The sequence below is a fragment of the Clavelina lepadiformis genome, chromosome 6 (assembly GCF_947623445.1).
Source record: "Clavelina lepadiformis chromosome 6, kaClaLepa1.1, whole genome shotgun sequence".
Lineage (NCBI taxonomy): Eukaryota > Metazoa > Chordata > Ascidiacea > Aplousobranchia > Clavelinidae > Clavelina > Clavelina lepadiformis.
In genome coordinates this window covers 19478424-19505370 of record NC_135245.1, presented here as the reverse complement: position 1 = coordinate 19505370, position 26947 = coordinate 19478424, and the positions used below count along the sequence as shown (strand labels likewise).

The 26947-nt window shown below is 37.8% G+C and overlaps 3 protein-coding genes across 7 annotated transcripts; 2 read left to right on the top strand and 1 right to left on the bottom strand.

Moving 5' to 3' along the window:
* Nucleotides 1-4276: 4276 nt before the first annotated feature.
* LOC143463011 (uncharacterized) lies at nucleotides 4277-6555 on the bottom strand. Of its 4 annotated transcripts, none has more exons than XM_076961362.1 (6): nucleotides 6236-6555; nucleotides 5979-6107; nucleotides 5447-5536; nucleotides 5091-5219; nucleotides 4817-4918; nucleotides 4312-4736 (listed from the first exon to the last, which is right to left on the bottom strand). In XM_076961362.1, the coding sequence occupies exons 4-6, from the start codon at nucleotides 5151-5153 to the stop codon at nucleotides 4485-4487; spliced, it is 417 nt and encodes a 138-aa protein (XP_076817477.1). In that variant the 5' UTR covers nucleotides 5154-5219; nucleotides 5447-5536; nucleotides 5979-6107; nucleotides 6236-6555; the 3' UTR covers nucleotides 4312-4484. The 4 variants fall into 4 exon arrangements, 3 of the variants coding, with proteins under 3 accessions (XP_076817476.1, XP_076817477.1, XP_076817478.1); XM_076961363.1 differs by having other exon boundaries at nucleotides 5979-6094; XM_076961361.1 differs by lacking the exons at nucleotides 5091-5219; nucleotides 5447-5536 and having other exon boundaries at nucleotides 4277-4736; nucleotides 5979-6094.
* A 3771-nt stretch (nucleotides 6556-10326) lies between these two features.
* LOC143463010 (uncharacterized) lies at nucleotides 10327-14375 on the top strand. Of its 2 annotated transcripts, none has more exons than XM_076961360.1 (7): nucleotides 10327-10345; nucleotides 11569-11703; nucleotides 12203-12266; nucleotides 12444-12527; nucleotides 12763-13025; nucleotides 13157-13348; nucleotides 13710-14375. In XM_076961360.1, exons 2-7 carry the CDS (start codon nucleotides 11596-11598, stop codon nucleotides 13773-13775), a joined length of 777 nt encoding a protein of 258 aa, XP_076817475.1. In that variant the 5' UTR covers nucleotides 10327-10345; nucleotides 11569-11595; the 3' UTR covers nucleotides 13776-14375. The 2 variants fall into 2 exon arrangements, with proteins under 2 accessions (XP_076817475.1, XP_076817474.1); XM_076961359.1 differs by lacking the exon at nucleotides 10327-10345 and adding an exon at nucleotides 11477-11497.
* A 3084-nt stretch (nucleotides 14376-17459) lies between these two features.
* On the top strand, nucleotides 17460-26148 carry LOC143463009 (NADPH--cytochrome P450 reductase-like). Its single transcript, XM_076961358.1, has 14 exons — nucleotides 17460-17704; nucleotides 17974-18037; nucleotides 18221-18338; nucleotides 18483-18643; nucleotides 18871-18995; nucleotides 19295-19489; nucleotides 19679-19795; nucleotides 20763-20881; nucleotides 21118-21299; nucleotides 21591-21740; nucleotides 24074-24234; nucleotides 24454-24654; nucleotides 25097-25240; nucleotides 25336-26148. Exons 1-14 carry the CDS (start codon nucleotides 17547-17549, stop codon nucleotides 25478-25480), a joined length of 2040 nt encoding a protein of 679 aa, XP_076817473.1. The 5' UTR covers nucleotides 17460-17546; the 3' UTR covers nucleotides 25481-26148.
* The last annotated feature ends 799 nt before the right edge of the window (nucleotides 26149-26947 follow it).

Genomic DNA, 26947 nt, shown 5'->3' with positions numbered 1-26947 from the left:
TGATGCTCCTGCTAGGACGGGTTCAATTAGGATATGGGGCGGTGCAGTGGTGAGAATTTTTTGGATCGTCTATTCCGAAATACACGTGTTTGCAATTTAAGGCAAAACAAAAGAATGAATCTATAGCAGGGTCGTACAAATTCTGCCTTTTTGCATCAACACATAGCATGTGATGTTATTGCATGTATACTTTTCATTGTCGTCGAGTGTGCTGGTACTACCTTTTAAAAATGACGACTCTATGGCGCAACGGTAGCGCGACTGACTACAAATCAGAAAGTGGCGTGTTCAAATCTTAAGCGGGCACTTGATATTTCATCTCAGTTTTTTGGTACTGACGAACGGTTCCTGGACGACTTAACCTACAAGTCGTTGTTTACATCAGTGCAAATGTTCTGGAATCGATTTTTTAAAATCTTGAACTTAATTTATTTTGAATTTTGTCACCTGGTGAAGATATCAGTGTTGATTAAGGACGCTCGCCAGACGATTTGTAGCTCGCGATAGGAATCGCAGGATTCGGTGCGAAGGTTCCTGGGTTCAGATCCCCCTGCAGTGGAATGGTTGTGTCTTTATTTTTTCGAACTGATGCATGTGCATTGGTCACATTTGCTACACAACATCGTTTACATGAGTTAATTCGTAGCTCGTGTGACTCGACACTGCACTCGGTGCTAGAGGTTCCAGGTTCGATTCCCGCCTTAAGCTCTTAAGCCAGTCATGCGTGAATAAAACGTAAACAGCCTGGTCCACGGTCACAAGTGTAACGTAATTCCGACTGATAGTAATCTTCGAAACTGAAAATATGTATTTAACATGATCGTATAAACTTAGCTTTCTGACATCACGACATAATGTGTGTAATGATTACATGTATACCTTTAACGTCATCATTTATCTTGCTACAACGTTTGTCAACATGACGACTCCGTGGCTCAGCAGTAACGCGTCTCATTCCAGATGAGAAAATTTCGTGTTCAAACCACGTCGGAGTCACTTACCCTTTTATCTCAGTGTTGTCAAACTGAGGAACGGTTTCAGGTCAATTCAATTTCTGTACAGTCGAGGAAGAATCTACTTCTAGAATCTAAAACAATTAAGCTCAGGATGACCCAACCGACATGTGTGGATTGAAACCTTGGACTCAATTACCCTTGGTTTCATCTTACGTTGGTTGAGTTCCAGAGTTGAATCGACCGTGAGTTGAAATGAACGGTTAGTCGGCCTCCCTGACGAACAAAGGGTTATACGCAGAACAGGAGCAAGGCATACCTCACAGAAATGGTCGCGCCTTCCGTCATTGATATCGGTGCAAAGGTTCTGGCTTTGATTCCTCACAAATTTCAACTTATTTATTTTTTCAGCTGATATAATGATGATATCCGTGCTAATAATTATCTATTAGGCCAGACGCGTTGTAGCTTGCGACGTTTATCACAGAAATCTGAGCAAAAGTTACCGAGTTCAGGTCTCTGTGGAGCCATATGACCTGTGTCTTTCCCTTTTCAAAATTTAACAACTGATGCATCGTCGTTGGTTATATTTGTTACACCACATCATATACATGTGCAACTTCATAGCTCGTGTGCTTGGTCACTGCACTCGGTGCTAGAGATTCCGGGTTCGATCCCCGGCCATGGTAGAAAAGAATGCAATACAGGAAGGTGAAAAACCACTTAACAGGATGTAGGACCGAAGGTCCTGCAAGATTGGGGAGGGACGAGAGAATTCGATTCAGTTTGCGTGCAGTGTTTTTTTATTTTTGAGTGCTTTCGAAAAATATATATTTGAAATTCTAAGCAAAATAAATTCCTGTGTATAGCCCTTTTGGATAAAATCTGCCTGCTAGCATGGAGGTAGCGGGTTCGATACCCAGCTAGTGCAGCAGATGCAGTAAAATTATTTATGGCGCCAATGAGTCATAAAATGTTTAGGCGTCCACTAGATGGCCATACAAAACATATCCCGTCCAGCCGACCTTAACCTAAGCAACGTAAGCAACTTAAACCGACCTTAACACGCTAGCTGATTTGCTGGGATTAACAGATCCTTTCGTAAACTAGACCACCGATCACCGTTTCTACTGATGCCACCACGACCTTAATCGAAGACGTCTGCTAAAATTAGCACGCCTGTAGGCTACATGTTTCTGAACCTATCTTGGCTGCCAGCACTGCCTTTTCCCCTCAACCTAATATGTGTCCATGTACGAGACCGATAAAGTTGTTGACTGCCTAAAGTCTCAAACTAACTGGACCAGAGAAAACTTAAAAGCGCTACATCGATAGCAACACCACTGCACATTAACATCTCTAACAGTAGAGTAGGTGGAGGAGCATCGAGAAACAGACCAATGTCTGAGCACGAATCCGCAAAAGGTGTGACGTTGTTTTGCAAATAATTTTGAAATAACTACTGTGATGAAACCGAACAGCGGCAATTAATGAGCAAACAAAAACATGCCGGGGGGAAAACACAAAGTTTTCCACCGATGCACGAGCTTAAACAATTGACAACTCGCGAGGAGCTGAAAAGTGCCGTGGCAACAACAGCTACAGGAAAAACTTCTTGTTTGTACGGCATCCCGGTTGATCCCCTGAAATGTGTCAAACACATCGTTCCATTTCTTTACTCGGTCCTGTGCAAGTGCTGGAACACTGAAGGATGAGGGACGCAGAGATCGTAACAAAAAAGCGCTGGTAAAGGGAGATTATAGCAACCGTAGAGATATCTCTTTGCCGAGCGTTGTTGGCGAAGTTATTGCCAGAGTACAATTTGAACGTTTATAAATTTTAGCAGACAGTTTTTATCCCGAATTATAAAGCGGCTTTATAGAAACAGGTCATCAATTGATTTTATTTTCTCTATCCGACTAACCCAGAAAAGTATCGAGAACAAGGACGGCCCATCGTGCTCATTAGACCCTTAACTGACGGCACGAAAGTTTGTGTACAACTAAAGGATACATTTTAGAGAACTTTGCCTAAGTGTACAAGCGCCCTTACACTCATGAATGATTTTGCAAACAAATGTGGGAGATTCTCAATGGTCATCAGCACCAACAACCGATGTTGAACATCTGCCACGAAATCGTAATGAAAGCAAACAACCTATAGTAAATGAGAAGTCTTACATGTACGTGACAGAAGAGAAAGTTGAAGAAAGTTAAGGTCAAACACCAAAAAATGCCATAAAATCTTTGTTTGTTTTATTATACAGTGACTTTACTAAAAGACTGTTTACTCTAAAAATCCTCCATGAGGCTCTCTGAAATTTTGCATGTCAATTTAGTATGCGTTGAACTGCCATTCCATAAAATGCCATCAAAAAACCATGGTTCAAACTTTTTTAACAGAGGCCCAAAATAAACACTAGAATTTTTGGTCTAAAAAACACAATTTTAGCTACTTTCATGCTAAGTTTTAGCCAAATTTTGTACGCGAGCTGGGATATTGAAGCACGCCAACTGCTAGGGTAATTCCCAGGCTAGAAAACAACACCAACCATGCTGCCTTCTGATTGGTCTAAACATTTTTTTAAAGCCCTACGTAGGACGTCCAACAAATTCATAGAGATCTTAGTTTTAGGTGTTTGACACCTGAGGAGTCACGTGGCGCACCAAGATCAGGAACAGCAGTGTGATGGAGCGCACTGGCTGCAGCTCTCTACTCTATTAGATGAAAGCTCGCCAAATCAAAAACCTAAGGCAAGGCCGCTGACTTCCCAATGTCGGAATTTCAAAGGACATCTTTCACAGTGAACTCATCTCTAGATCCAGGCCCATTGGTCGATCTCTCCTGCGTTTCAACCACAAGGTGAAGCAGGATACGAAGCAGCTCCACCAAACCAACATGTACGACGTCCAGGTCAGCAAACGACAAGCTTGAAAAAAATTTGAACAGCGTTTTGTAGCGTGGCAAAACCTCATAAACATGGAAAATTTCTTGAAAACTCCAAAAACACTATTAGTATTGAGTGATTCGGTGTCCACTAGAGTCCCACCATATAATTCACACGAATTAAATGTGTCTTTAATTTTGTTAAATGGACCGCAAAAAAATAAGTGACTATTTCACTCTCAGCCGAACTCGAAATAGGTCAGGCAGCCAGTCTTCGAAGCTGCTTTGATTTTACTGCGTATTTGATTTAGTCTACACTGTCATTTTGTTAAACACTTTAATTAAACACGAAAAGTGAGGCCTAAAAGAAACACCTAAAATGGTTACATGTTTAAATCGCACATGTTTATTCTGTTTTGTGTTTAAATTTTGTTGGTGTTTACTAACTAGGTGTTTATTATCTTTGGTGTTTACGTGTTTACTAACTAGGTGTTTACTATTTTATGCGTATTGTTACTTGGCAGTCAAAATTTCCAAAATAGCGTTTATTACAGCAGTGCAACAGAAACAAGGCAGGTACAATCACGGGCGCCGGAATTATTTTTGGCAAGGGGCAAAATTCGATAAAAGGGCACTTTTTGAATGTCATTTTGGAAAATAAAGAAAGAAAAGGGGGCAATGGCCTCTCTGCGCTTCCTCTTCCGGCATCCGTGAGTAATAATAATAATAACAACCGATAAATTGCATTAAATAGCCTAACACCACCCTCGAATCGTTGTTACATCTGACGTGGATTGAATCAGCAACAATGAATGTTTTCATGGTTCCGGCTTCGTTATAAGAAACAAGCAAACTTGGCAGTGTTTTCTTTCTGAAGTTTAAACTATTCCGAAATGCCTAAAAAATTAAAACAAAAATGTCAATGTATACAAATTGTTCTGTAAAGCCACCAGTTAAATAAAGCAACTACAACTCACATTAACAGTCTGCATTGCATCATAAAGATTTGTTTTGTGGATTGGCCAAAGTTGTTTTTGTGACCTCAAAATGAGATTAAGTTCTTTCTCTGATGATGGATCCTATGTCAAAAGTTGCGTTAGGTTTTTACACTGTTAATAATAATGACTTTATTTTTCCCTTAATATATATCAAGCATCCGAACACATTATCCTTCAACAAAGCAATAAACTAATACAAAAACAACCAAATTTGATTTTTGTTAATTGCTGGATGAATGCTCAGATTGCTCACCTCATTCTTACGGCATTGCCGCTCAACATTGCTGTTACATTTGTTGTCTAGCGTGGTTAGCATGCTTACGCAAGCCTCTTAAATCGTATTGTAATCAAATTGATAAACATTTCTGAATTTTTCCTCAATCTGCAAAATTTATCATTATATCAATAACCGTGTTGCAGCCTCTAAACATGATCTACAACTGTATTCTCTTACAAAAGCATGAAAATCTAAAACACCTTATAATAAGTTTCTTTCAAACACTAACATTTGTCCTAATAATGAAAACTTTTCAATGATTCCGCTAATGCATCCATCTTTACATTAAACTAATTGCTTCTTGGTGAAAGACAGACATTGGTCTTAAATACCTGTTTTAGTAGACCGTATTCCCATTCTGATTCTTCCTTTTCTAAATGTTGTCTAATAGCTTCAGTAGCCCTTTTTTGTCCATTCTGAATCTACAGTGATTAAAAATATAAAACTAAACAATATAGCTTTTAAAACAGTAGTGAGATGTAATCAAGGTTTTTGATAAGGTGTCAGAATCTTTCTTCTCGAACGTCTTTGGAAGACTCGGACTCGGCAATTATTCCTCCACTCTCTGCAGTTTTCCACAAAAACTCAATTTTCATTTGTTTATTGAATTTTATAACATATTGACCAACCCTGACACTGCTCACCAGGACCAGAAGAGTAAAGATTAATAATGCCTTACCCAAGAACATTACAAAAGTAGTAACACTGGACATTTTCAATAAGTTCGCATTGTTTGAACCTGGTGCTAAGCAAATCCACCACTGAAGCAACACTTTTTGGCATGCACAGTATATTTTAAAATTAACTCAATATTGTTAATAATAAAAATGTCATGTGGATCATAAATATATAATTCTGCATCACCTGCCAGTGTAGCTGAAGGAAACCTAATGATGAGGGTTGTTTACTATACCATAAGTGATGGCACAGGTGGATGGCTTCTCTTCCAACATAAGTTTCTAAGTTTTTCCAATAACTTTCTACAGAAAACGCCTGTAAAGAAACAGCTTAGTATAAACTGAGTACAAAATATTTTATATTGTAGGCTAAGACATTTATCATTACAGTTATTACAACAATTTTCTTTCTACAGTAATAAATTATCAACATCAAATGCTTACCGAAGGCCATTGCCTTTCCCAAGAGCATTACAACGGTTTGGCACCATCGGGTATCGAAAACATGCTATAAGTATTTGTTATCGTCTGTAACTCTGTAAACCTTTATGCCTGGAATATAGCCTAGGCCTTGCAGTAACAAACCTGAACCATACAGCGAAATATGCTACACCAGGCTACCTATATAGGCTACAGAAAACAAACTGTGACAATAAGCTACAGCCCTACGAAACGTCATAAAACAATTCGCTGTCTTTATGTAAGCTGAAAAGAGGATTCAGAATTCAGATTTTAGAGATATCTTGTAGCCGTCTGAAGGTGGTAATTGCGCGCCCACATTTTTGACAATGGTAGAACTTAACATATTATTTCATAGAACTTAAAATAATTTTGAAATAGCAAACTTGCTGGATAAAAAGCAAATAAAAACAACAATTACTTGTTCTAATGTAAAACATAAAGTTTAATGTAATGTTATGAAAGTTTTTTTATTTTAATATTTTAGGTTTTGAGTTATTTAAACATGGAATAAATAGTTATAACTTACTATTTTCAGATACACAATCTACATTATATGAACAAACGTTATTCAGACGTTCCACTAACTCAGGGGCGGGCAACTTCTTCGGTCGGCGGGCCTGATATGAGAAAATGAAGTACTTGGCGGGCCGGATTCCTGAATAGATTGGAACACAGCTTTGTCTTATTAATGTTCATGGTCGAAAATGTTTGCTCATAAATGTAGGCTATGTAGACCCGAACAGAACAAGTAGATTTATGGCCATCTTTCTCAGGTTGGCAAACTTGGACTTATTCAGTGACGCAATACAGGGATTGCGGCAGAATGTGGCCACATTATTATGTAAGACCGGAAACTGTCTGCGGGCCGCGCAAAATCCCGTCGCGGGCCGTATGTTGCCCACCCCTGCACTAACTGATAGTGAACGCTTATCATTTACCTTTCAATCAAACGACGAGAAGAGAACGCCCACGTTAGGCTATGCCCGAGTAATTTCAAACTTTGATGGGCAAAGTATGGTAATTGGTTTTTCACCCTCCATTCCTGGGTGAATGGCTTTACTTGAAAACCAATCATAGCCAGTGGCGTAGCCAGAAAAAAATTGGGGGGGGTCAAATATTTCATGAAATTACAAAGAGAACTATACAAATTGTTGGTTTTAAGACACCACCACCCGATGTAGAAACCTATAGACACAAAATATGGGGGCGGGGTGGCCAAGGCCCCTTTCACCCCTTTGAAATATAGCCTACAGTAAGGCCTGAACAATACAATTTAGTGTTCAGCCACTCCATACAGGAAAATTTTTAAAACGACTACAAGTTGCCAACTTTAAACCTAAGAATTGAGTCCGAGATACAAATTTATACTGAACAATAGCTCGTGTAATTGGGTAATGCGAACAATTCTAAAGCATATAGTACCGAACTGTTTTTGATAGATTCTTTCTAAAGCAACTTAAAGTATAAGATATAATTCAATAAAACTAATCAAAATAAACACATTCCTCCTAAACACCTTTTTGTTTGACACATTTTGTAATCTTTGTGTTATGTGTTTAACATTTAAACGCCTAAAGCGTGGAAAAAGTGTACAATAGGCTTAAATCATTATTAAACGTGTAATGGATTGTGGTGTTTAACCCATAAAGTGTTTAAATTTTGTCAAATTAACAAAATTTATACACTTAAACACATAATTAAACACTTTAACATGTTTAAAGAAGTAAAATTGTGTTTAAATTTTAAACACATGAATGACAGTGTAGAAAACATATATAGTTAGGTTTAGTTATCAGCAGTATATGATAAAACATTGAAGTTTAGTTAACGTGAGGTATGGAAAGGTAATTATGAACGTACGATGTTTTCGTTGAAAAAGCGACAGCTCAAAAATTAACACCAAAAATAGTTGAAATTTCATGAATACTCTATGATTGGAGAACTTCACTAATCACATGAACAAAGCTGATCCACTACAGAAAACAAACGTTTAATTTTGTGAACTGTAATAAACAGTTCTACAGTTTGCTACAGCCCCCTAATTCTGAGAATTAGCTGCATAAGAATGAAAACTTTGGTCCGCTGGAAGACAGAACCTTTCTAGAAAGTGTACGTCATTGGCGGCTTGTTGATCCGAGTATCATCGCTTGAACCTACAAACATAATGGCTCGATTGAAGATATCGTTTACGCTATTTTGTATCTAAAGTTTTCAAGTTAAAAACTTATTATATTTTACAACAAAAACTTAAGCCTATAATGGTAGCTTACAAAATTTGATCAAAAATGTTGTCATATTGTTTACAAAAATATAACCAACCAAAGACAGTTTGAGAGCTAACTTGTACTTATATAACCTAGCACGCTATAAACCAGTTTAAATAACTGATATAAACGTCAACCGAAAATGTATTCAATAAGCCAAAATTTCAAACTGACAGTCTCATAAACTTCAGCCATTTAGTCATAGCACAATAAAGAACATGCTCACGCACAATTAACGAAAAGGAAAAAGTGGTAAAACTCGAACTTTTATAAAACATGCAAGATGCCAACAATACAATTGTGCTACATCATATTAAGTTAGGATCAAGCTAACAAGTTTGGACAAAATATACCACTATCATTAGCATGTTTATCGCTACCAACAAAATACTGAATGTTAAACTCACCAAACATACCAGTACAAGCTTTCACTCTGCGCTGTAATGTTGAACTGACCAAGCCAACGCACAACTTCTCACAGCTGCGACCTTCTCAGCCACCGTCAAAATAAAATGACCACGAGTTTCTTTATTTTTTTGTGACGTCACCTGGCATTCGGCGCGGCGCGCGTTAATTAAAGTCTGGATTCCTTCCAAAATTATCCGCGTAAAAAGCTGAGAAGTAATTTTGAGCTTAAACCCGCAATCTATGATGTCTGTGGAAATGAAATGAAAATCAACCAAGTTGACGCAATAAATTTCAAAATGCAAACATGGACGTAAATATTTTGTCGTATCGAAGGAACATTCTGCTATCGGACTAAATAACTTTTATGAGCGTAAGTTTTGTATTTTTGTGTGTTTTTCTACTTCTTTTTTTTTTCTCTTTAATTGTTTGTCGTCGGTAGAGGGCGTTAAAGCAAATGCGATGATAAATTTGTTTCAGGTACCCCGGGTATATATCAGTTGTACCTGAGGTGACGTTTGGAAGATCCGAGGCGAATTATCGAATAGTTTGAACAGGCTTGGCCCTTCTAACATTTGCTAGATGAGGTAGGGTCATGAGTTGTTGTTTTACTTTTGCTGCCTTTTCCTCTATAAAAAAGTTTTAAAATATTTCTTCTTGGGTCCCCAAATGCTTGTCCGCCCAACCTCGTTGTTTCATTTTTGCGCGATTGCGGCGGTTATTTACAGGTTACAGGTAATTACATGAAATGAAACGATCGTCAACGGTTGGGCGGACTCCCCCTGGCTTTAAGAGAAGGCGGTCGCAGGGAATGTTTAGCTGTAACCTACCAAATCTTTAAGGCAACTTTACTTTTCTTTCAAGCAATACACCACTTCATTTTAATACCTTTATTTTTTAATAATAATTTTATTCTCGTCTCTTGCACTACAAGCTTTCTATTCATAGTTCGTCCAAACATTCGCTCATTGCTAATGGGTCACTGTGATGTCATAAATGCCAACATCTCTTATCATTTTACTGAACTTTCCTTATTTTGATTTTACGATTTTTAATATTTACGATAATAATAATAACTGGCAATACGTTATATCCAGTGCGTAGGATTCAAACCGCTGTAAAATAAATACTAGGCAACGTATTTTCAATGATTTGTCTTTATCGTGTAAAGGAATTCACATGCCACCCACCTGAGCAAAATCTTTACAATCCGATGTCCAAAACGCTTGCAATTTAAAAAGAATCAAAGTGGGTCGACAATTTCCATTGTTAAGTATAGGGCATAGGCGATCGAAAAATGTTTGCCATCCCAAAAAAGTGGCGGTCGTAACTCGGAAAGGTTTCATACCGCAGTGCAATAATAAAGAAGGAAATTTGAATCTAATGCCGATTGATAGTTGGAAGCAAACACATTCAGCATCAGGTAATAATCATATATTACGATGTGCGCTCAAGAAAACCACTTTGGTAGTCAATAGTGAATTAGTTTTGTTACTTAACCTGGACAAGACATTTGTTCCATTGAAATGCGAATAAATCATAGGCGGAGAACCGTTGCCGAGACTTTTGGACTGGGGAAGTAAGCTAACAAATCGTAATTCAACAATTATGGCGATTATTTTAAAGCACTTTCAACTTCTACCAGTTGTCGCCAAACGCAAACTGTCTTGTTAAGACAAGATTATTTGCGCATGAAGTCTTAACGGGAGGGCTAATTTTTTTATATGTCAAGTTAATAAGTAACAATGAAAATTCTTCTTTGTATTTATGGGATGTAAATGGCTTCAAACTCACAAGCTGATATCATAAAACAGGTGAATAAAGATTTTTAATACCGCCAAACTTATAGTATCTCAAGACGACTTGTAAAGGTTAGGTTTGGACAGAACACTACGTTGCTAGCTTTGGTTTACAAGTGTTCTGCGAAAGGTGCAAAATTTCTGTCGAGACAAAAGTTTGAAAAATCTACGGATAGAAAAGATTATTCAAATGTTTATTTTATTCAAATAAAAATTTATTGTTGTTTTGAAAAAAAAAACAATTTCAACCTTTAAAGATTTTTCACTTCGGTCAACTTTTTTAGAAACTTAAAGTGAGGGGCAAGTCCAAAAATAAGTTGATCTTATAAGAAAAACACTATTAACTGAACAGTTTGGTAAAATAATAATTTAAATAAAATAGCAGTTTTTGGACTTGCCCCTCACTTTAAGCAAGAAAGGGGAAACAGTTTGAAGGTTCAAGAACGCAACTTACTTCCATAAATGTGTGCTCGCTTGGAAAATAAAAGGTTACTTTATAAGAGCTGTTAAAGCTCGCTTTAGTTAAATACAACATTAAAAGTTGTTTGCTCGTGTAGTTTATTGCGACGGCATAATCGTGTAAATATATACGGTGTAGACTGTAGATGTTCTCCTGAAAATCTCTGTTTCTCCGCAAATGGTTCCCCTAACAAACAATATGTAGGCAACTGTTACGGTGATAGTCAAGTGACTCAAGTTGCTGCTGTGCAAGTGTAATAACTAATAACAATAAATTGTTTTGATAAGGAATGTCTTTGTTTGTTAAGATTAAGCAGGTATGAAGTTAAAGGTAGATTTTATAACCTAACACTCTTCAATGTAACAAATTATCGAATGTTTTCCATAGCGAGGCTAATGATAAGTCGCAAACAAAATGTCGGATAACCAATTTCAATCAAGCATGAGTCAGGCAAATGTAGAAATCAATTTAAAAGTGGATCCCTCCAAATCGCATCTAAAAGGAAAGAATCAGCAAAGCAAAGTGAGTTTCAATTAACTTATTTCTAAATATATTGTCAAAAAATTAAATGCAAATTCTAAAATATTTGAATCATTTCATTTTTTTCTTTGTAATACTATTTACGGCAATTCGCGGAAGAGCTTTTTACGATTTTTACGCTTTTTACGCTGGTTTAGTACAAGCATTTGATTCATTGGATTCATAAATAAAACGTTTGTCGAATCTGACACTTAACGTTTTTTTAAACTGACACGAGCTTCGTTTCGACTCGACCATGCAAATTAGCGCAGTGAAATCGATTGTTTGCGCTTCTTGGTTAGATCAGAAAAAGGTTAAAAGCATTAGAAAAGGTCAAAAACATTATTTACGAGCACCCTAACAAACAAACACGCCGCTTAATAACTATTGAAATAACTGCAAAATGATTGAAAAAGAGCCTAGAAAGGGTCCCTTTGGTCTACATCGAATTTCCTAACATACTTGGAGCCATATTTCAACCATTATTGTTTATTAAATTTAGAGCCTTCAAGACCTTAGACATGGTTATGAAGCCGACATTTCTCTTACGGAATATAGTGATAAAGGTGAGAGAAATCAGGTTTAACCCCAAATAACTTAAGCCAGAAAAGAGTTGACAAGCATACGCTTATACTGCTCTAAGCCTTTGATGGAAAAATTATATAGAACTAAACTAGACATTTTACTTGAAATAATATTGTATGGGCTAACCCAATCATAATTTTCCGGAATGTTTTGTACAGAAGTCCTTGATGATGAGAGCTTCGTTCAGGAAAACCAAAATGCAATCTCTGAAGATATAAACCGTGTTACTACAATCCCATCCGGTATATGCATAAAGCTAATTATAACGTATTGAAAATAAATAGACTATTCAAAAATGATTCCATAGTTATTGTATCTACGGTGTTTCACACCACGCATCGTAGGTCCAATTGCACCCATATACACGGAATTGTAATTTTAATTAAAAACATCAAAAGGAAATGCTTAGGAAATATCAGTTTTTTGATACTGAATATGCAAAAACCTATTTTACTCACGTATAAAATATTTATGCAGATAATCCAGCAAAGCTGTTAGATTTTTGGGTGGAAGCTTTTAAGAAGAAAAAACAACACTTAAGAGATATAGCAGTCATAGGGTTTCCAGCATCGCTTAGCTTATTTGGCATCTGGTTGACAAACGATCAAATTTTAGCATTTTGCTTCGTTTTAAAACACGTTACCAAGAATATAGAGATGCTGGATTTATCCAACTGCAATTTGAAGAAGGAAAGTTTTCACCAAATCGCTTCTGCAATAAAAACTTTGAAATCGGGCCAGGTATGATTTTTTGTGTCAATGAAGATTTAATTAACATTAAAAACATCAACATAAAAAAACGTTTAATGTTTTGTAAAGTAAAATTTGTCTATGAGCATCGACAAAATTGTTTTAATGTAGATGTAATGTAGATAGCAAATCTGAATTTAATTCAAAACAAACTTGACCCAACAAATGTGGATGACATCATTGGATTGCTAAAAGTTGTGAAAACCCAATTGGACTTAGCTAAAAGCTTCGACGATGGCCAAGGAAATTTTCGAGATCCATCTAAGTCAGAAAGGATCAAAATTCTTGATGTCTTGGATAAAATGAAAGACACGGTATAAGGCTCTATAAGCCATTACTTTTATAGACCGATTGTTACCTTTTACTGAAGAAAGTTGTTATATTATAAAGTTATTATTGTTGCCTTTTGCTGTTGAGCTGGAAGATTTGTCCTCATATAACTTATACAACGTGTTTTAATGTATCAATAATTAAGCATATTTTATATTTGCTGTAATCCAACGGTGGTGTTAACGGTCAATTGTATACAAAGTGAGACTTCAGCTTAAAAATTAACATAGTTGTTTGTGTTGCAAAATCTCACGTATCTTTAGAAGGAATACTCTCCTTTAGAATTCTACAAGGTTGACGTCATCGGCAAACAACTAAAAGTTAAACAAACTCATCTTTTTCCAGAATTTAAAGGTCCCCGTTGGTTCTATTGTCGAGCTCAAACGAAACAGGATTCGACTATTTTTTTGATTGGGCATTTTCAACTTTTGCAGAAGTGGAAAGTGCATGGTTTTGCTATTGTCTACAACATCAACGGATAGCTTAATTCTAACTACAGTAATTGAACAATTGCATGTACATAACCAGCAAGTATTACTTGGACAGTTGCTGTGTTCAAAGAGTAGCCTACATATAGCACGTTGTAAACACAACGATTATTACTTTTGCTAATGTAGGCTATACATCTAGTGTAGGCCAATATCTAGTTTCTGATTGAAATACAAGGTTATTAAAATTAAAATTCTAGTTGTTGCTAAATTGTAACAAATATCGCTTCACATCACATCATCATATCAACACATCTAGTATATATTTAGTTTTTGATTGAAATGCACGGTTAGTTAAATTGAACTTCAGGTATTTGCTAAATTGTGACAAATATCAAATCTTTGTTGAAGAACGTTCGGATTATATCGACATTAATTTTTCCCTGTAAGCTTTGCTATGTGTTGAGATTTTATCAGTATGATAATACGTTTAAATCTGTAAATATTTTCTTTAATTATTTTAACTTGCAGCGTTTTGTTTTGCGTTAACCATTCTAATAATTACAATCGCCTGTATGAGATGGCTTTGCATTGTCTGAATGTTTTTAAAACCAATTTCGGTTGAGTTCCAAAGTGCAATAAGCGGAACTAAAGTTCTTGGTTGCAAGGTTAGGGGTTAGGTTGTGCTGGCTGTAGTATGTAGCCTATGTCTTTTATTGCTGGCAGTGACGTATTTAGGGAGAGAGGCATTGGGACATGGCCCCCTCACAAGCCCAAATTTTTGAGAGCCATGGATATTTTTCGTCTTCATTCTATTTTGTTTGTCACACTACTTTGTTTGCAACTATTTATTTGGTGTATAACTTCAGGAAATACATGTTATAAGCGGTATAGGGCCTTATAGAAACGTTGTACGTGGCGCTTAAAACGTGTAGCCTACAACATAAATTGCCATCTGATATATACGTATTTATACATATATATATAAGAATACATTATTATTCAAAGGCATTTGTTGAAGCGTAAAAATCTAAAAGTTTTGCGCTTCGCGCATTATGTGCAGGACAGACAAACACGGGAATTTTAAACTCAGCTTTTAAAAACCAATGCTTCCCCTCAACCCAAAATTGTAGATAGGTCACTGATCGTTGGTATCATTGCTTTCGCCTTCACTTCGCAAACATATTATGTCCTTACTAGCACCCAGTCAATGTGCTCTCAATTTATTCCAATACTGATAACGATTGAATATTTCGCGGGGAAGATGTTCAATGGAAACACTGACACGAATAGTAAAAAACGACTGTATTTCCATTTCCCGCGGTTGCAAGATGCCAACGCAAAATTCCTATGGTATGGAATAAACGTAACACTGCCCGCTATCTTGCGTCATGTATTATCTGTGTGCCAGCTGACACTGTTCCGTATCGCATCGTTTATTTTTTCCCCGTGACTGTGACTGTGGGGAGAAAAAAGAATTTCGTTTGCTTATGAAAGTTTTCACAGTTTCCAAATCTACAGTTTTATTCTTCGACAGGATTTCGAGTTTTTAATGAGATACTTACATGCGTTTCACAATAGCGTAACCATCACTGGAAATCTGGAATAAATTCCAGCAAAGGATTAATTTCTATATGACATTCTTTGCCATATTATAAATTTTGATTGAATTGGTGTGGGCGCTCTCCTCATTGCATAATCTTATAATCAGTCAACCGTATAGGATGACGTCATGATATGCCAAATTGCCGTTGTCGTCACAGAATTGTTGCAAAACTCTTGCCTAAGCGTTGATGAGTTAAAGTGAGGAAATGAGGAGTTTGTTTCGTTTACTTTCTTCCACGTTCATTTGTATGACGTTTGTGTGACTTTAAAAACCGCCTCCTTCCTAATCTGCACCATGTGAATACTGCGGTAACTGTACAAAAGTGTTGTCTTGTGATTGCAATTTAACTTTGCAGATTCGTGGAAAGAAGCGAAATTAAAAGCGCAATTTAAGTTAAGGCCTACACATTTGTTTGTGGAAGTGGTAAAACACGTTCCTGGATGTGGTAAGTGTAACTGATGTCGACTTCCTTAGATCAGCTGAGTGAGTTGTAGCGCAAATTCTAGTTCGTATCTCCGTCTTGTGTATGGCCAAGTGCAAGGTCCAGTTTGTATTGAGATTAGGTAAAGTCGCAAGTCTGCAGTGGGTTATTGTAGCTGTGATAACGGCTAGTGCTAGGAACTTCAGGCGAAAGAGACAGAGCGGATACGGCCTAGGTCATGCACTGAATTCCGGTGAGTAGGTCACAGTGTTATGGCAATAAATGCAAATTGCTAAAGTTGCCAGATTGCGCAATGCAGGCCTTAACAGTGTCTTGCCTGAAATGTCATGAGTCATTTGAACGTCATACCAGTCCTAAGCGTGACCTCACTATGTCTTTTTAACAAGGTTGTGCCCTTTCGAACTAGGCAGATATGGTTTTTAACAATTAATGGTGACATTTTTTGCGATACCTTAACCTTATATATAACTATAAGATACCGTATGTACTGGTTATTTATTTAGTTTTTCTTTATATACAAAAAGAAGAACACATAATTTGTTATTTAATACCAGTTAACTCGCGTTTTTAAGATTTGTACATACCGGTATACTGATAGCCTTATAGGCCTAACTTGCCATTATACATTTCTGTTATTTATTGAGTGAAAGTGTGGCAGCTGCACACATGAGGTTCATGAATGTGCACACGAAATATTTTATCTTCAAGCCGGTTTGATCATAAATAAACAAAAAATTGGCATTAAATAAAACTAGGCTAGTGCATGCCAAAATTCGTGGCTTTGCATACAGGAGTTCTCGTCGATAACTGCAGTACTTTCCAGTTGGGCTTAGTGTCATATTTGATTGGGATATACCACATTCAATTTAAAAACTTACTTCCATTTAAATGTGGAACATAAAATTGCCTAAATATTTGACACATAAAATGGTGTTTACTGTGAAGTGCTTTTGGTGTTTATATACATATAGTTAAAACTTTGTAGTCTGGTGCCATATGGTGGTATCATAACCTTTATCCTTGGATTGAGAAAAGCTTTTGCACAATTTAAACTTGGCAAAGATTCCTCATCCCTCAAGCCCCAGTATTGAGCTAGCCTTTGTGCAAGTTCAGATGAACAAAAGCATTTCTTACATTTTTTTTTAATTAGTTTGCTTATATTACTTCAACTTAAAATGGTGTTTCTTTGCCCAAGGATATTTAACAGCAGTCCCAGCAAGTTTAGAACACAAGCTGCATTATTGAAAGCACTTACTTCGCTATTTTGTTGTGGATATGTATCACGTTATACATGAAAGTTGTAAATCATGCGGAAACAGTGTTATTTGGCACACAGGATTTGTCATTGTTGTCGTCATGAATAATGTCAAATCATGAAGGTAGTTTTTAAAAAAGATTGCCTATTACTGTTTGGTGCTAAGTTAACAATGAATTTTAGCAGCCAAGATTAGGTGTTAGTTTCACAATACAACATTTTGCACGTCAATGATAAATTACAACATAAATTATATTTGATGTATTGCCATTATTATATAAATGGTCGCAAAATGTTTGAATAATTTACTGCACAGTATTATGTTTAGTTTGTGGTGTGTTTTAGCCATCTTGATTATATTTTCAACAAATGCGTGTCATTGTAGATTATAAGGATAACTTAGTTACCGGTAGTTAATTTTCTTTAAGTTTTTTGAATAATTAAAAGAAAAATGCCTGGTACCGAAGAAATTGCAGAAGAACCGGCACCAATGATGTCAACCTTTGATTTGTTTTTGCTCTCTGCGCTTATAGGATTCGTAGTTTATTGGTTCTTCTTTAGAAAAGATGAAAAACCGAATGACGAGGAATTCAAGAGACTGTCTGTTGTGTACGTGAAATGTGAACAGTAGTTCCATTTATCTTGCTTTCTGCTAATCAACATGCTAAAGCCCTCTAGCTGAAAATGAATCAAATATTCTCCTGTGTATGTTCTATACAAATGTCTGGAACGATTTTCTTCGCAAAATATGCTGCAGATTTCACAGCAGTAAACCAATGTACAACGAAAGTTGCACGTAGAGTGGAGTTAGCCAGTAACTAGTGTAGATGCTCTTGTTTGTAACTGTTGTATATCTAATTATCATTTCCCTTTTGCAGACAACCAACATTAAACAGAAGTGAATCCGAAGATTCAGGAATAGTCTTTCGAATGAAAAAATCTGTACGAAATGTGTTCCAACATATTTTACAGCTAGACTGTCTACTGCCATAGTTAAAAGTGTACCATAGTGCAAGTTTAGCACATACGATACATTTTGTATTAATATTTATTTGAAAGTGTTTCTAGTTGTTAAAACATTCGTCCACTTAATTGTTAACCCGCAATTTTAAAATGCTGTTTCAGGGCAGAAGCATCGCGATATTCTATGGTTCACAAACTGGTACGGCTGAAGAGTTTGCAACCAGGTTGGCAAAAGATGCACAGAGATATGGAATGAAAGCATTAGCTGTCGACCCTGAAGGTTAATCAAACATGTGTCCGGCTTAGATTTTTCCAGAGCATTCATTTGCTTCAGAACAATTCTTTTATGTCATATTGTATTGCAAAAAAAATGTTGAAATATGTAAAAATAAATTTGAAAATGTTTGTGTAACATTTCATACAGAATGTAACATGGAGGAGTTAGCGGAACTTCATCAAATTGAAAATTCTCTCGCCATCTTTTGCATGGCCACGTATGGTGAAGGTGATCCCACCGATAATGCTCAAGATTTCTATGATTGGCTCCAGCAAGGAGATACACAACTCGACGGACTCAAATTTGCCGTAAGTATTTCCGCAAAGTTGAATGTTGCTACGGCATATACTTAGTGCATGTGTTGCAGATTAGGCAAAATGCTATTTTTTACATGCAAGTTCAGTTAACAACTGACAGCCGTCAACGCGTAAGGTTTTATCAGAAAGAGAATGCTTTACCTCCTGTCAAGAGTACCCTGCCTCTTTATCACCATCAAAACCAACTATCCACCACCAACTAATTTTGTCACATAAAGGTGTTTGGGCTGGGCAACAAGACCTACGAACATTACAATTCAACGGGAATATATGTGGACAAGAGACTCGAAGAACTTGGAGCAGAGAGAGTCTATGAGATCGGACTCGGAGACGATGACACAAAGTCAGTGACTCTGTGGTTTAGTGAACTCTTTTTTATGCCACTTGTGTGTGTGTGTGAAGCAATCAGCGGCTTGATGATGCTGCATATGCGGTGGTATTTCCTGCCGCTGTGCAGGAGTATTGTGGTCTGAACAAAGCATATGTTATCAGTTATCACTAAGTTATCCTGATGTTTATATACACAAGTTTCATGTTATGAGTCAAAGTTTGTGTTTTGTATTTTCTTAACTTAACCTTATTACAGGTTTTTTTCAGTCTAAATTTAGTCTTTAACATCGGTTTGTTTATTTGTGAATTTAGCATTGAAGAGGATTTTGTGACATGGAAGGAAGGTCTATGGCCGACTGTTTGTGAGAAGTTTGGCATTGAAGTTTCAAAGCAGGAAGGCTCGTTCCGGTCTTACTCCTTCACCAAATACGAACCAGATGATATTGACGAGAAGACTGTTTATAGCGGTGAAGTGGCGCGTCTGCATTCCTACAAGAACCAAAGGCCGTGAGTTCCTGGAAAAAAGTTTCTTGCCCGCTTCTAAAGTTGCGCAAGTCTCCTATTTGCTTGAACTACTGACCCACCTTTTCTCCTTTAAAACAAACATTCCCTTCCTTATAAGGGAACCTATGCAATGACTTCACTTAACCTACTTACCAAAGCCTAGATCCCCTTGTTCATCTGTTTATTTTGCAGGCCGTATGATGCGAAGAACCCATATCTTTCACCTGTATTGGTGAACAGAGAACTCCACAAAGGCGGTGGCCGATCTTGCATGCACATTGAGTTCGACATCACGGACACAAAGATTAGGTATTGAGACTATTTTGACAACATACGAACCGGAATATGCATATAGTCAGCGTAGTGCACGTATTGCGCCGGTTTTTTGGAGTAACGTATACAACATTTGACACATCAGTGCGTGCATAATGAAAGCCAGGCCAACACACAATAAACGACGACACGTTCAGGCTATTTTAAAGGTTTAGTTCCGTGATATCATGAATCTTTCCCGTCTAAGGAATTTAGCACGTGCTTAGAAATTCTGCCACGAATTAACACAGTTAAATGCCAGACTTTGTGGCTGTTTCATCCACTCCAGCGTCCATGAAAGTTGCTGGTGGCCTATTTTCTCTCTTTTATCTGCGGTTTTTCCCGTTTATTTAGCAGGCTGCGATGCGTGTACTTTTGAATGGAGTTACTATTGCCGCACGTATGGTCGTTTCAGTGTTTTGACTTAGCGAAGCATATTATGCCCGAACCACTGCGTTTCCGATCAATGACCTTTTTCGTAAACTAAGTTATTCGCGTTCGTCTAGTGTACACAGAAAGACTCGGCTCACGTACACACAGAATTAATTACGTTATGGTCCCCACATACCAAACGACATCTCACTATTTTCTGAAGAATTTCGTTTAACAAACTTAATTAGATGTGAGCTTACACAGCGGCGGGTGCAATGATAACTTTTCTATATTGGTGGTGGTAGCAGCAATTGACCAATCAAACGTAACCACCAGCGCCCCAGGATAATTCCTGCTGCGATGAAAACGTACAATCAGTTTTTGATAAACGGCCTGGTAAGAGCTGGCAACGCATAGAAGTGTTCGTTCATGTAAGAACACCATAGCAATTTCTGGCTGTAAGTAGCAGTAAATGTGTCCGGCATTAAGTTATTAGTGATTCAAAATTGGACAATTTTCCTACATCGTCTGGCGTCGAAAATTATGCAAATTCTGATTCAACGAAGCACTAAACGAGATATTTGCTTTGAAGATACGAGGCTGGCGATCATGTTGCAGTTTACCCTACCAATGACGTCACGATGGTAGAAAAGATAGCAAAGAGACTTGATGTTGATTTGGATACATTCTTCACTTTGGATGCTATTGACGGTATTCAGCAAGATAACCTTGCATCAGCTAACTATTTGGTTTTAAAAATATCCCGGGCATTGAAATTTCCGTGGAAAGAGTTTGTTATAACCTTGGCTTTAAGAACAGTTGGATGTAACAATATCCATCATAAAAATAGAATTGCTTAAAATCCACGGACAAATTTTTACCCGCTTTCTCAGTGCCACGTGGTTTATACTTGACGGTTTTAACCACACGCCCATGTATTTTATCAGAGGATGCAAGCAAGCGTCATCCCTTTCCATGCCCCACAACATTTCGAACAGCGCTTTTGCATTACCTGGACATCTCAAGTCCACTTCGCACCAATGTTTTAAGCGAGTTTGTCGAATACACGAGCGATGAAAAAGACAAAGAATTTCTCACACTCCTCTCTTCGCCAACACCTGAGGGAAAGGTAGAGATTTTAGCCAAGTAACCAGCCAAGTTGATAAACCTTGTGTTTATTTATACTTAGCTTGAATATGTTTCAATTTTTCAATTCCGTTTTAACTCATTCCCAATTTTGTCGTTGAGCGGCAGTAGCAAAATGTGTGTACTATGCACGCGCAGTGTGTGTGCTACGTACCTGTTAAACAACAATGCGCAAGGAATTGACCTTTGACCGGTCAATGTAGACGTGACAAGACATCGGTACGCGGCTTCGTGTTACCAGTTCATTAGGGTTTCATCACATCTTCATTTGCAGAAAAAGTACCAGGAGTGGGTGATGGATGCCCGCAGGAACCTACTGGCTATCCTAGATGACGTCCCATCCTGTAATCCTGCCATGGATCATATCTGCGAGCTTCTTCCTCATCTGCAAGCTCGTTATTACTCCATCGCTTCTTCGCCCAAGGTAAGATGAACTCGTTCTTTGCACCGCTGCGTATAGTTCGGGGTTTCGCAGTTTCTAAACCGCTTCTGCCTTGATCATGTATCTGACAGTACAGGGTGGGCGACCTATTGATCCGCTAAACATTCTACGCAGTGATCATGTCTCTACCATTTCATTTGATAAGGCAGTGTGTTAGTTACAAACCACCTAACGGTCGAGTTAAAAGACGTCAAAATTTCACAGAAAGTTCAATTCGACGCTGAACAGATTTTAGAGATTGGAAACAATGTCCCGGCAGTTTTCCTGGAGCTGTCGGTCCCAGGTTCCAACTATTGTTACGATAAAAACCCTTTTGAATTACATTTTTAACAACTCCTTAACTGGGTAAGGTGAAGGAGTAGGAGACAAATCGTTTTCCTACACGCGTATGTCGGTGCGTCTTCCTGCCCAGTTGTATGCTCCCACGGGCACGTGCGTTAATAACAAACCATCCAACAGAAAAGCTTTCCAGCTTTTGTCACAAAATGACCTGGCGCTTGGCAACAATGAAGTTATGCCATCAAAAAAGAAAAGGACTGCGCAGTGCGTCGTCCTTCGATGGCAGAAGCAATGCTGATGGATCTAACGACGTTCAAAAATTTGTCGACATTTATCTGCGATGGTATTATATTTACTTGACGAAAGACCGCTTTGCAGTTGCTTAAAATTTTGCTAAATCAAAACCCAAGTTTCTGAAGTAGCAGCACAAATATAAGCTTGCTTAAATATCTTCGCATTTTGTGTAAGAGCGCTGCTTGAGTAAGTGAATTAGACCATTTCAAAAGTTCTCGCAAGCCAAAAGAGTGTGGACACTACATCCCAGTAAAGAGAAGAAAAAATGTAAATCTCGTACAGAAATGCCCAAAGCGATATCTTTTATTGCGACGCACTTGTCACCGCAACGCGCTTGTTTACAACTGTCCTTCGTGCAACTGCGAAGTTTTAAATGTTGTCGCAAAAAGTAATCTCTTTTCTAATACTAATCTCTAATCTAATGCTAATCAGAAACTAATCTCTCTCGTTAGCAACTCCCATTAACATTGAATCGCTTTTAATATGTTACGAAAAACTTTTTGTTTGCGTTATTTCATGGAAAGTTGCGCTCATAGAACCAAGTGCTTGCGTGCAATTTTTCACACTTGGTCTTGTTAAGCTGTACAAGTTATTTTCAGAGTGACTGAGAACCGCTACGCAAATGTAGTCGCGAATTCGCGGAGGTTAGACGCGGGTCGCATATGATTTTGTGACTAGATCACGCGCATTCGTAGAATAAAATAAGCGGAAAGTTGTTTGAAAGCCCAGTTGCAACTACATGGTCTGCGTGGCCAAAGCCTATTGGTTTATCACGCAGTATTTCAAAAGACGTGGCATAAACGTCATATATGATGTCACACAACCTGGCCCCAAAAATTTCTTTACCAGTCAGTCGATCGCATGTACATAGGCCCTTCATGCGTAGTAATTCATTAACACGTTTGGACAAAGAAGGAGGACTAATGTGTCAACACCGGCAATATTAACCCTTGTGGGAAGTATTTTCAAACGATGCGGTCTTGGGTGAAGTGGACTATGGCCTCTTCCTATACACGGCCAATTAGTGAACAGTAATAGCTTTCGTTTAAAAGCTGGGAAATTGTTATGACGTCATCGATGTGTTAACGCTGATAGCGACCTTTGTTGTTATCCATGGCGCCCACTAACGGGACCAGCCATCAATTTTGCTCTTGCTAGTAGCATCCATGCTCCCCTGGGAGAATACAGTAATTGTAAAAAGATTGTTATTGGTTCGAACCATTTTGGTCAGTCTTTGTCACAGCAAAAGTACCAAACGCACGACAGCACGATTGGCGAGTTACACCTCGGTTTCCCTGCCAGTTACGGTAATTCGGCTTTCTCAACTATGTATATACTAGCTATTAGGGTTAATGTACGAAGTATGCTTTAAAACAAATATTTACTGAACGCAAACCTGTTTGCCCCTGTGTGTACTCACGTTCACAGTTAAAGTGGGGCAATGTCGGCTAAGTTGGTTATTGAGCGTTATTCAATGGGTTTTCGCTTTCATATTCAGCGTTCTTTCCATTCATTTTTTGCTTTTCATGGCAGAAAAGTGTATTTTGCATTAAAGTTTTTTCACACATTTTAAGTTTTTTTTTCAAGTTAAGTTTTCATAAACAACTTTAAATTTTTTTTCTTTGGCAATACGAGTCACGTTGTTTCGTTTCAGTTTCGAAACAGGGTTTCGTCACATACTCAGACTCCATTTAATCCTATTTCTATTTCGTTTGGATTTAACGTTTCCATTTTAACACCAGATGCACCCGACCAGCATCCATATCTGCGCCGTCCTCGTAGAATACGACACATCATCCGGGAGGACGAACTTAGGAGTGGCGACCAACTGGCTGAAGACTAAGATACCGGTACCGGGCAGCGAGGCTTTCGTACAACCACGAGTACCCATATATGTCCGAAAGTATGTCATCAGCCGCTATGCTTACATAACAAGGCACCTGTATATAAAGTTATGGTAACTGTCTCTTGCCTGTTAGTGTCTCAAGTTTCATTTGCACCGAGTAAGTGTCATTGCAACAATGGGAATTGAGTTTTGTTGCTTGACCCACCAGACCATACCAGGGACTGTACTAGCTTAGGTTGCTTATTTTGCCCGATCCTAGTTTGATTATGTTGTCAGGTCTCAGTTCCGACTTCCATTTAAAGTGTCGCATCCCGTCATGATGGTGGGGCCAGGTACCGGTCTTGCCCCGTTTATCGGTTTCATTCAGGATCGTGCCTACCACAAGGAGGCGGGCAAGGACGTGGGAAAAACTACCTTGTACTTTGGATGCCGGAAGCGGGAAGAGGATTTCATTTATGAGGAACACTTAACAAAGTGGCAAGTCCATCTCGATACTTTACGGTCTTGCATTGCTTTATAGCTATAACTTAGTTAAGTAGATGTACCATACACCAATGCTACTGAGAGGTAGGTTTAAGCAGAACATGTTACACACAATAAGAACCTTTTCTTTAACCAACTCTAGTCTGCTTTATGCAAAAGCAGTTGCATAATGTAACTCTTAGAGTAGCAACTGCTGTGGTATATTTACCAAGTCCTATGAACATTTGGTTTCCAGTACGCTTGTTCCGTTTACGCTTGTTGCAGCATTTTTTATCTTGCGCCCTGTTTTTTGTTCCCATTTGAAAACATTACTTGGGAAAACGTATGTTTTTGACCTGATGTTATTCCACGAACTACACATGCTCTTGGAAATATGTATTGATGACAACCACTGGCTTCGATCTGGAGCATTTACTGAGTGTTTTCGAAACCTCAGGAAAGAAGACGATGTTTTGACCGAACTGAAAATCGCGTTTTCCCGCGACGGCCCCAAAAAAGTCTACGTTCAACATCTTCTGGCTGAGAACAAACAGTCAGTGTGGGAAAATATTCAAAACCACGGACATATATATGTCTGCGGGTACGTTTAACCGATTGTTTTATAAAGTAGCTTCAGGTTCGATTAACCAATGTTCTTAACTTTCATATTGTAAATATGACGTCATTATGACGCAGGGACGCACGTCATATGGCAAGAGAGGTGCATGACGCCATTGTGGATATCGTGGTAGAGTGCGGAGGTAAAAGCCAGCAACAGGCGACTGATTTTGTGAAGGGTCTCATGAACAAAGGGCGATATTCTGCTGATGTGTGGTCTTAAGTGGAGAAAGGACTGTCATCCACGTTTTGTCGGTCTGGAGCGAACAAGAAGAATTTATTTAACAAAAACTGAAAACAAATTTATAGTATCAATAGTATAATATCTATAGTATCAATCAATTACTTAAATAACTTAGCGCTTATCCATCAGGTTAATTCAAAAAACATTATATTTATAGTTTGTCGAAATTTATTCAATTCTGGACGTAAACACTGTTGTTGTATTATACCGTGCCTTTGGTTATGACTTTGTGTTAATCGAAGTGCACATTTTCTCGGAAATATTCTGTACATTTCATAAGTTGGCATAATTTTTTAAGGTCTTTATGCCGGCGATGTTTGTATAGAAGATGCATTTGCCTAAACAAACGAATTAAACTTATGGTTTGCTTGGTTCAAATTATTACTCGCTGGTAACGTGCACACCAAATGTTCCTAGCGGTTGTTTCTTGTGCTCGCCGCCTCCAGTAATGTAACAGGTCTGTTTATTTTGTTGCCCTAAATTAAACAGCGATTTGCAAATCAACTAAATTTCACGGTATGGTTTGTGGTTGAAACTCATTTTCGCAATATTATTACAGTCCTAATTAGAATTGTGCCTTTTAAAGAGAGAATCATCTACGTGTGTAATTGTGTTGTGCAGTATGTCTATAAAATGTCGTCTCTGAAGCATATGTTAATGTTAAGCAGTCACATAGTTATTTTAGCGCAGTGGGGTAGCTTTTATAGAAACGTTACAAGTTAATTTAGCCTAACTGCCAGGTTCATAGTGCCAGGTATACCTTTTCCCTTTGGACCTTCAAACCAAGAGAAGAAACTAAAGTGACGCGGCTAAATGACTCTACCAAATCATTTTTATAAACTGTTCTCCAAGGAAATTTTGAAGGAATTTAAATTAATTGAATTGAATTTTCAAATTTCTCTAAACAACCCTAATGTGCAAGAGAGCATTGTAATGCAATATCTATGATAAGACCAACAAAGCTGATTTCTATGCTCTGACGTCACGCACCAACGACATTTCGGTTTGTTTTGATAATTGTTAACGAATTCGGTCTGGCGGGTAATACGGTTAAAAAGAAGAGGTACCTGTTGTGCAGTATGAAGTATTAAGGTGTCTAAAGCAATACACAAGTAGTTCTATGCCATGTTTTGCTTTATAGCCTAGTAGGCAAAAGTTTTTGTCGCGATTGTTGCATACTAGGCTAGCAGCAAATTTTGTTTTGTTAGCCTATTGGCAGACCGGTCTGCTGAGTATGGCGGTTTTCAGCAAGATCGTGGGTGACCAAACAATTAAATATGAAAATTGCGGTAGTTAGGAACTCAGAAAGTAATCGTGGTGGGCATAGCTCAAAAAATAAAGTCTTTCCCGATGTAAACTTATTCTTGAACGATTTTATGCAATTGTATTGTTTATTTTTCGTCGTTAACTGTTTATATCTACGCAAATATTTCTCAGTCACAGTTC